This window comes from Neoarius graeffei, chromosome 8 (assembly GCF_027579695.1).
Source record: "Neoarius graeffei isolate fNeoGra1 chromosome 8, fNeoGra1.pri, whole genome shotgun sequence".
NCBI classification, from domain to species: Eukaryota; Metazoa; Chordata; class Actinopteri; order Siluriformes; family Ariidae; genus Neoarius; species Neoarius graeffei.
In genome coordinates this window covers 74,483,340-74,494,180 of record NC_083576.1, presented here as the reverse complement: position 1 = coordinate 74,494,180, position 10,841 = coordinate 74,483,340, and the positions used below count along the sequence as shown (strand labels likewise).

General features: G+C 40.7%; 1 protein-coding gene across 1 annotated transcript in view; it reads left to right on the top strand.

Moving 5' to 3' along the window:
* Nucleotides 1-1,405: 1,405 nt before the first annotated feature.
* Nucleotides 1,406-10,841, top strand: part of ccdc113 (coiled-coil domain containing 113) — a 43,631-nt gene continuing 34,195 nt past the window's right edge. Inside the window, exons 1-3 of the mRNA XM_060928241.1 lie at nucleotides 1,406-1,475; nucleotides 3,907-4,018; nucleotides 5,231-5,392. Of these exons, the coding sequence (XP_060784224.1) occupies nucleotides 1,411-1,475; nucleotides 3,907-4,018; nucleotides 5,231-5,392 (339 nt within the window). The 5' untranslated portion in view covers nucleotides 1,406-1,410. The remainder of the gene's footprint in view (nucleotides 1,476-3,906; nucleotides 4,019-5,230; nucleotides 5,393-10,841) is intronic.

Below are 10,841 nucleotides of genomic sequence, written 5' to 3'. Positions count from 1 at the left end.
TCCTGAGAAGAGATGCAGAGCATGTTGGAAGGAGAATGTTGAGGATGGAGCTGCCAGGCACACGAAAACGAGGAAGGCCAAAGAGGAGATACATGGAAGTGGCAGGTGTGGTAGAGAAGGATGCGGAGGACAGGGAGCAATGGAGACGAAAGATCCGCTGTGGTGACCCCTAATCGGGAGCAGCCAAAAGAAGAAGAAGAAGACCCACACACATTCAAAGGTCATGACATCTGATTTTTACACTGCTCTTTTTACATTTCCGTAGTTCACGTCAGCTTCTGTCTCATTAAGGTATTATCAACACCCATGATGTCTCAGGAAACTGACACATGTGTCAATTGACTATTGTGTATAGATACATCTGTAGATGCGCTGGGACACATCGTCAGTGATGTTTCCTGAGATCTTCAGGTGTTTCGGGTCTTCAGGCGACCCAGCCGGGGTTGATCGGGCCCCGACTTGTGTCCCAGCATGGCCCACTTCTTGGACCTTTTGATCCAAATCCACCTCGAGGCTCTTTCCACAGCCTCTGAGGTGGACTCGATGTCTCTCCTCTTTGCTGCTCCTGCAATGCCGAGATGCAGAGCATGTTGGAAGGAGAATGTTGAAGATGGAGCTGCCAGGCACACAAAAACGATGAAGGCCAATGAGGAGATACGCGGATGTGGTGACAGAGGACATGAAAGTGGCGGGTGTGGTGGAGACAGGGAGCAACGGAGACGGAGGATCCGCTGTAGCGACCCCTAATCGGGAGCAGCCAAAAGAAGAAGATTTTAGATTCTTCTTATTTTTTTAATGCTATTTATCTCATCTCATCTCATTATCTCTAGCCGCTTTATCCTTCTACAGGGTCGCAGGCAAGCTGGAGCCTATCCCAGCTGACTATGGGCGAAAGGCGGGGTACACCCTGGACAAGTCGCCAGGTCATCACAGGGCTGACACATAGACACAGACAACCATTCACACTCACATTCACACCTACGGTCAATTTAGAGTCACCAGTTAACCTAATCTGCATGTCTTTGGACTGTGGGGGAAACCGGAGCACCCGGAGGAAACCCACGCGGACACGGGGAGAACATGCAAACTCCACACAGAAAGGCCCTCGCCGGCCCCGGGGCTCGAACCCAGGACCTTCTTGCTGTGAGGCGACAGCGCTTAATGCTATTTATATGACTACTTTTGTCTTTTTTTTTATCTTAACTGTTCAAGCACCAATCACCAAAGCAAATTCCTTCTGATTCTGATTCTGATTCTGATTCTGACTTGCATTGTCTTACAGCTGAATCTGTCCCTTAGCAATATGTCGGACGCGTTGACGTATCGCACATCCTCAGTCGCAACCGCAACAACTTCCGGGTTTGTTTTCCCAGGCAGTCCATAGCGACCGCAGCGTTTACATTAGCAACCATGGCGGAGAGTACAGAAACTGAGAGCAAAGAAGCAACTCTAAAGCAACAGGTGGAAGAATTAAGGTAAGAAATTTGAAAGAAACAAACAACAATCTTTTTTTTCTATGAAGACGCTCCGAAAATAATCCTACAAATTCTTATTATTTTTAAAAACGTCCACACGCATTGTTGAATTATTCTCGAATCTGATTGGTCAGAAGGTGTTGATTTAATTTTGCACTTTAGCGACAGTAACACTGGAAACTACTTTGCGCATGCGTGTGTGGATTAGGGTTAGGTATTAACATAAGAAAATCGTAAATAAACTTTTGCTATTGTTGTTGTTGTTTTGGCGATTTGAAGTCTTTTAATGCGATTTTGTGGTTTTCTCACGCGCTCTCCTTTTTTCTCGCGAGATCTCGCCAACAAATATGGCGGCGTACTGTTGCTGAAGCGTCCCTAATTTTCTGTAACAACAATTCCAGATTCATATGAATGCACACCTTTTTAATACATTATTAAACACTAATTCACGTGATATTGTACTGCAGAATCTCCTCATAATCTAATACTAAACAGACAAAGAACACATAACAAAGGAAAATGTATAAACATTAATATTTTTCTACAACCCCGATTCCAAAAAAGTTGGGACAAAGTACAAATTGTAAATAAAAACGGAATGCAATGATGTGGAAGTTTCAAAATTCCATATTTTATTCAGAATAGAACATAGATGGCATATCAAATGTTTAAACTGAGAAAATGTATCATTTAAAGAGAAAAATTAGGTGATTTTAAATTTCATGACAACAACACATCTCAAAAAAGTTGGGACAAGGCCATGTTTACCGCTGTGAGACATCCCCTTTTCTCTTTACAACAGTCTGTAAACGTCTGGAGACTGAGGAGACAAGTTGCTCAAGTTTAGGGATAGGAATGTTAACCCATTCTTGTCTAATGTAGGATTCTAGTTGCTCAACTGTCTTAGGTCTTTTTTGTCGTATCTTCCGTTTTATGATGCGCCAAATGTTTTCTATGGGTGAAAGATCTGGACTGCAGGCTGGCCAGTTCAGTACCCGGACCCTTCTTCTGCGCAGCCATGATGCTGTAATTGATGCAGTATGTGGTTTGGCATTGTCATGTTGGAAAATGCAAGGTCTTCCCTGAAAGAGACGTCGTCTGGATGGGAGCACATGTTGCTCTAAAACCTGGATATACCTTTCAGCATTGATGGTGTCTTTCCAGATGTGTAAGCTGCCCATGCCACACGCACTAATGCAACCCCATACCATCAGAGATGCAGGCTTCTGAACTGAGTGCTGATAACAACTTGGGTCGTCCTTCTCCTCTTTAGTCCGAATGACACGGCGTCCCTGATTTCCATAAAGAACTTCAAATTTTGATTCGTCTGACCACAGAACAGTTTTCCACTTTGCCACAGTCTATTTTAAATGAGCCTTGGCCCAGAGAAGACGTCTTTTAGAAGATCATGTTTAGATACGGCTTCTTCTTTGAACTATAGAGTTTTAGCTGGCAACGGCGGATGGCACGGTGAATTGTGTTCACAGATAATGTTCTCTGGAAATATTCCTGAGCCCATTTTGTGATTTGCAATACAGAAGCATGCCTGTATGTGATGCAGTGCCGTCTAAGGGCCCAAAGATCACGGGCAGCCAGTATGGTTTTCCGGCCTTGACCCTTACGCACAGAGATTCTTCCAGATTCTCTGAATCTTTTGATGATATTATGCACTGTAGATGATGATATGTTCAAACTCTTTGCAATTTTACACTGTTGAACTCCTTTCTGATATTGCTCCACTATTTGTCGGCGTAGAATTAGGGGGATTGGTGATCCTCTTCCCATCTTTACTTCTGAGAGCCGCTGCCACTCCAAGATGCTCTTTTTATACCCAGTATAAAAAGAAAAACTGGGTATAAAAAAAATATGAACTATTGCCAATTGACCTAATGAGTTGCAATTTGGTCCTCCAGCTGTTCCTTTTTTGTACCTTTAACTTTTCCAGCCTCTTATTGCCCCTGTCCCAACTTTTTTGAGATGTGTTGCTGTCATGAAATTTCAAATGAGCCAATATTTGGCATGAAATTTCAAAATGCCTCACTTTCGACATTTGATATGTTGTCTATGTTCTATTGTGAATACAATATCAGTTTTGAGATTTGTAAATTATTGCATTCCGTTGTTATTTACAATTTGTACTTTGTCCCAACTTTTTTGGAATCGGAGTTGTATAATGAGATGTATATTTGACAGGTTAAGAAGTGGTCTCAGGTGTCAACCCTGTATAACAGTCAGATAGCAAGTCTATCATGGTAGATGTTCTTCTTAAAGAACGTCCCACATTGCTCTTGAATCGTTTGGAAAATTTGCCAAAAAGGGACAGAAGCTGCAGGACACACAGAGTCTTCCAATATCTTATCACCACCTTTCCATTTTCTGCCACCTCTTTGTCGTTATTCCTGTCTCTGAATCTCTGTGATCTATCTACCAGATACTCAAATGAAGTTCTTCAGACGGAGAACAAAATGTTTGAAAGTTGCCTCAGTCGCCTGGATTCTCTCAGCCTGGCCTCGGAGCTTGTGCCCCAGATGGAGAAGGGAGCGGTGAATATATTTACACTGGGGAACACAATTTTTGTTGAGTTAGATCTGACAGCTGTTTTTAACTAATTTTTGGGTGCGGAATCCAAAACTGATCTCAGTTTTTCTCTATCACGTCAAGTTTTTGAACTATAGGATCCCCGTTTTCTTAAAAAATATGAAAAATACTGTACTTAACAGATCTCATCTCATTATCTCTAGCCGCTTTATCCTGTTCTACAGGGTCGCAGGCAAGCTGGAGCCTATCCCAGCTGACTACGGGCGAAAGGCGGGGTACACCCTGGACAAGTCGCCAGGTCATCACAGGGCTGACACATAGACACAGACAACCATTCACACTCACATTCACACCTACGGTCAATTTAGAGTCACCAGTTAACCTAACCTGCATATCTTTGGACTGTGGGGGAAACCGGAGCACCCGGAGGAAACCCACGCGGACACGGGGAGAACATGCAAACTCCACACAGAAAGGCCCTCGCCGGCCACGGGGCTCGAACCCGGACCTTCTTGCTGTGAGGCGACAGCGCTAACCACTACACCACCATGCCGCCCTACTTAACAGATATGTGCTTGTTTTATAAAAATTTACAAATATTGACATACAATGAAATATGAAAGAAACAGGCATGACTGCAAGGTTTATTTAACACTTATGTTTTTACAAAGGATATGACTACTGTAATTATAATTGTGTGCAAGTAGTTAAGGTAAAAATTTACGTTTATAGCTCTTTCTGGAGTGTTCAACTTGAGGACTATCGCGTTTGATGCTCCAACAGTAGTCAGCCATCATATGTACATCCCATCTACCCTGATACCGTTCTTCCATAACCTTCAAATAGTCTTACTACAGCTAATCAGTGGAATTTTGCTTATCCGGAGGGTAAGCTGTGGAGAAAAAACTTGACGTGCTAGAAAAAAAAAACTGACTGCAATTTTGGAATCAGCATGCCAATTTTAGTTTTAATCAGCATAAAAATCTAACTCAACAGAAAATTTTCTTCTAATTGTTCCCCAGTATTATGATCCCTCGTAATATTAATGGTTAAACATAAATATTTAATTTCTGTGAAGATACAAAAGCTATTACACAGATATTACACAGATTCTGTGCTATTATACTGTATATATCACAGTTATTTTGCAGATGAATCACACAAAAAAGTGGCTAATTCCAAACAAAACATTTTTTTTTTCTTCTGGTGTTTGTAAGGGGCACGGCGGGAAATCTGAAGGCAGAGAAACATCTCAGGAACCACCGACCCTCCTGAAACTGGAACAGAAGTATTACATAGCAGTGTGCGAGCTGAAAGAGACGCAGAAAGATCTGGAGCAATTAAGCAGCAGTTTATCAAGAAATCACAAGTATTATGAGGTGATAATTTTTTTATGTATATCTTTCTTATTAATTATGCATCACATCTTATTCACATATACAGCATTTTTTACATTTATCCCCCCCTTCAAGAGAACCCCGCCCCTCCAAAGTTGAACATTCAGCACAGCATAGTCAGTCACAATCATGGTAGATTATCATATGGCAATAGTAATGACAATAGTTAATAATATAAAATGGAAAAATAAGTATACATTACAATAATTAAGAGAGAAGATAGAAAAAATAAAAAACAAAAATAGTATTACAGACAGCAAAACATCTCCTTTAACATTTAACTGTTATTCCTTGGTCTGGGAAGCACCTTCCAAAATATGTCAGATATTCCATGGGTAAAAGGTCAAATATTACCTTATGCCAATCTAAAACTGTAGGTGGCTTATTTGAAATCCATTTCAGCAATATAGCTTTACGTGCAGCATATGTTAAAACATTCCACAATTTTTGACAATGAGATCCTTTCATTTGTGGGTGTGGTAATCCCAACAACAGACACACTGGGTCCAGGTCCAACTCCTTATTAAAAACCAAACCTAATTTCAAAGCCACTTCTACCCAGAAATCCTGGACATGCACACAGGTCCATACAGTATGTATACAGTAAAGCTACCAACTTCCATATTACATTTCATACACAGAGCTGATTTCTTTGGGTCCATCTTATGTCTGAGTTCAGGTGATTTCTGAAGGCGATGCAGTAACTTAAATTGTGATTCCTTTGCTCTATTACACATGGATATTAGGGCTGTGCCGATAGACGATGCCATCGTCCATCGACGATGGTGGTCATCCATCATGATGGAGAGCCACCATCGTGATACCACACCCCCTCCTGTCATAAACATGCATATGGTATCATCTGGGCCTATTTAACCTAAAAAGTTAGTTTTTTGTTAGTTTAGTTAGTTAGTTTTGTTTAATATATAAATATATTATATAACATATAATTATATATAAATACATAATTATATAAATCATTATAAAGTAATATCCTATTACCGCTTGTTCACGTAGGCTATGGTGCAGGGACGTGCTAGTGAACATAACATGTGGTTACACAAATACAGTATGCTACTAATAATACATTTTGACTTCATTTTTTAGCCTACACTATACTTTTAATGTAAAATTTGTCATGTTGTTCAAACAAATAGCCACTATTAACGACTTCAGTCGGGAAATATTGCACCTTATCAAACGGCAGTGAAGCGCAGACTTCGGCAGAAGTCAAATAACTTTAATCTGGTAAATAGGCCTACTTTCAGACACAAAATGGTCCACTCTAAGCCATAATGTCAAACCAAATGGAAGAATGAAGGTGATTCTGACAAATGTAAAGACAGTAAAAAAAAAACCAATATTAAATCATGATTTTAAAAGCTGGTGCAATAATTCAAACACTAATAAATTGGAAAAATTAGCGTGTTCAAGTGCGCACTAAAGGCCAAAACGCATCTTCAATTGATATGGTGTAAATAAACAATGAGTAATAGCTTAAGTGTAGTTTCTTCTCATAGTTTGAATACTAGTCTTTCATTGTTAGAGCAGATTAATATCTTGCCGTGATCAGTGAGTGCTCGGGGAGGTTCATTTCCACCTGCGCTTTGCGCAGCTCATTTCTCCGAAGCCAGCTGTGCGCAAACGCAGTGTTGACTGCTCGACAAACTCCAAACGCTCGGTCTGTACTGGCCCTCTGTTGCGCAAGCGAGTTGGTTATGGCCAGGTTCAAATTGTGCCCAAAACAACTTAACCACGGCCATTTCAATTGCCTGATGGCTGCGACAATATTCGCCCCGTTGTCCGTTGTTATACAGGCGATCTTTTTCTCCTCTATTTTCCATTCGGCAAGTGTCTTGCGCAATGCGTCTTCTAAATTGTCCGCTGAATGTGTCTCTGGCATGAAACTCGTCTGCAGGCATTTGGACTGCATTGCCCACTCTCGGTCCACATAATGTACGGTAGCTGACATATAGGGCATCATGTTGCAGCTGGACCACATATCCGTTATCAAGGCCAAATATTCCACATCACCTAGTGCTTTTTTTTCTTTACGTGCCAAAGCCTCGGATGAGTATCTAATACTTTTAATAATAATAATAATAATAATAATATTATATGAGCGGCACGGTGGTGTAGTGGTTAGCGCTGTCGCCTCACAGCAAGAAGGTCCTGGGTTCGAGCCCCAGGGCCGGCGAGGGCCTTTCTGTGCGGAGTTTGCATGTTCTCCCCGTGTCCGCGTGGGTTTCCTCCGGGTGCTCCGGTTTCCCCCACAGTCCAAAGACATGCAGGTTAGGTTAACTGGTGACTCTAAATTGACCGTAGGTGTGATTGTGAGTGTGAATGGTTGTCTGTGTCTATGTGTCAGCCCTGTGATGACCTGGCGACTTGTCCAGGGTGTACCCCGCCTTTCGCCCGTAGTCAGTTGGGATAGGCTCCAGCTTGCCTGCAACCCTGTAGAAGGATAAAGCGGCTAGAGATAATGAGAATGAGATGAGATGAATAATAATATATTTAATAATGTGGTATTAAAATCCCCCCGCCCACGATATGATCGTCCATCACGATGTTTGCACTGTAAACATCGTCGATGCCAATTAAGGGGACATCGCACAGCCCTAATGGACATGTTGTTAGCATGCTCCCATATGTCCGCCTCCATAGCTTCGTCTATTACCACCCCAAGGTCCTGGGCCCATGTTTGTATAATTGTATTGTTAGCCTTATTGGACTTATAAAAAGCCTCATAGCATCGCCTTCAGTGTTTCCCACAGACCAGGTAGCAATTTGTGGTGCCCCACTGTGACGATGAGGGAATCGTGCGCGGTGGTGTCGTGGCGGTCGGTGGAGTCGGTCATTGGGGTGTATGCAAAGTGTTTACAGCGGGCAGTGTTCAAACACACAGTATTTTTCTTCAGAGTCACCTGCTGGGACTATTTTAAAGCTACAAGAAGCATTTGAGATTATTCAGTTCAATCTAAATTCTTTTAAGTTCTTTAAGAGAAGACAGCTAAAACTATTTTTACCAGAACCCTGCCTGGTTTTATTCCTCGACCCAACTTTACATTACAGGGCAGGCCATTAGTTTGCTGGGCTTGATGTTGGTGGAAAACCTGTCTTTTTAAATTTATGAAAATTACTCACCAAAATTGAAGTTAAAGTTTAGTTTTTACCTTAGTTTTTTGCCTTTTTGGTGGCAATCTTTCAATCATTCTTTAGTTGACATTCAAGGAATAAATTGCAAAAAACAAGCTGGAGGTTTTTATTTTAAACATTGAACTCAACACTTACCTCAACCAATACTAAAATGAAATAAATAGTATAATGTAACAACAAAATAATAATAAAATAAAATATCATAATTAGATGTAAGAAACCACTTAAGGTAACACCAAGGCAACTAACAATAATGAAAAAGCATTACCCTAATTGGTGCAAAGCCTGCATGCCCTATCAGAACATTTAATTCTGCGTGGCTTCCTGAAAAAAAAAAAACTCAAGTGCCCTATCGTAAGGGAAGTCATTGGGTTCGGGACCATTTATGGAGATTCGTAAGCAGGCTGCCAGGCGTTCCCCTTGGAGCCTATTCCTGAGGTCTGTTTTAATCTATGGTTAAAAAAGTACATTTTCTTCATCAAAGCACTAAAAATTTCCATTACATCAAAAAAAAATATACAAAGGAATACTGAATTTCTATGTGCTTACCCTATTCATAGCTGAGAAATCCAGTGCAGTGATGGTTTATCTACTTCGCCAATAAAGCTAATAAAGATGTTTCTTAAAATATTCAGATTTTATGCTTCAGATAGCATCAACTAGGCATCCCCGTGAGTATAACATTTTATTTAGGCTAGTGGGAAATCCTTATTTATTGTGAATGTCAAGCCATTATTAATAAACTTGCATGAATGCTGAAGCGGGATAAACGGGATAATGCAATAAGGCCGGTTCCTCGCGTCAAGCTGCTACTGTATGTATCAAAATTGGTTTATAGCCTGACTCAGGGATGTCCATTTCCTGTAAGCCAAGAAGGCTATGATAAAGCTCATCACGAGCATGACGTAGGCTACCTTTTAAAATAAGGGGTCGGAAGGCGAATCGGGAAGGCTGCGTTATTCAGGGATGAGAATGAAAAATATTAAAGTCTGAAAAAAGCCAGGGGTTTGGGGGCTGCAGGCACCCAGTAGGGCCCAGGGGCAGGGAGCTAATGATTTTTGGCTATTTTTTTTTTTTACCCCAAAACTATTAATTTTATCAGCAAAATGTTGCAATGTATTTGGAAATAAATTCCCCTTCTTGGTGGACTACCAGGTGAAAATGATTAATATGGTACAAGAGACTTGTTTTTAATCAATTCACATTTGATGATTTCAAAAAATCAACGCACCTTTTAATATAAACGAGCTCTACAGTATTATATTTCTGCATTTTTGCTATCTTTGAATACTCTAATCCTTTAAAATGAAGTGCAAACCAGAAAAAAGTTCTATCAAATAATTCTCTTAAGCTTTCTTCTGATGTTATCATGGTAGCAGGAGGTCTTGCATATTAAGCAGGCAACATTCAACATCACTTATCACTTCCCTTTCAACTGTTGTGTGTACTAACTCGGTTTTATCTGGACAGGATGTTGTGTAATGTAATACAGATACCATATGGTCAATCTGAAGATCGAGCTGGTGATTTTGAATTAAAGAACAGGCATGTACAATGGGCATTACATACTGGAAATTTTTTTTAAATCAAAAACTATAAGTTCATCTCGGCCTAAAAAATTTGGGCAGACGCTCCTGCGCGGCTCATGCCAGCAATCCCCCCCCAATGAAATGAGCAATAAGTAGTTGAGTTATACACGGTATCATACTTAAAATTTTATCAGAAATATAGATATGATACTATGATTCTCCCCAACATGCTACATTAGATGAGCTAACCTCATTTATAAAAGATACACACTTTTATATATGACGTGTATTTGATATATATGATGTATATTCATACATTGTTACTTTCCGGAAATCTCCAATAAGTTTGGTCTTTACATGACAGCCTGTCGTTGACCTAAATATAATGCACATGAAATGACACTCCTCACCTCAACATGTCCTTTACAATCATTTAAGCCACCATGGGCAATGCTGAAATCACTGCTGCAAACAGTACATCGCGCGAAACTGTCATTATTGTTGACCCTTATCAGACAGGGAGATTCTTTTGTGTAATCTGAGGTGAAGTGGGTTTTGTTTGTATTTTCGTTTTTTGGGGCACGCTCTCTCTCTCTACATGCCAATCCTGTAGGCTGCACTGACTCAACTGAAAGCTTCGGTCCTCGAGAAAAGAGAAGCCCGCCCACACTGAAGGCTGACTGGCTTATTTTGCTGAGTAACCCAATCAGGATGCTCTTTGTCTAGCATGCGCTCTCTCGCACACT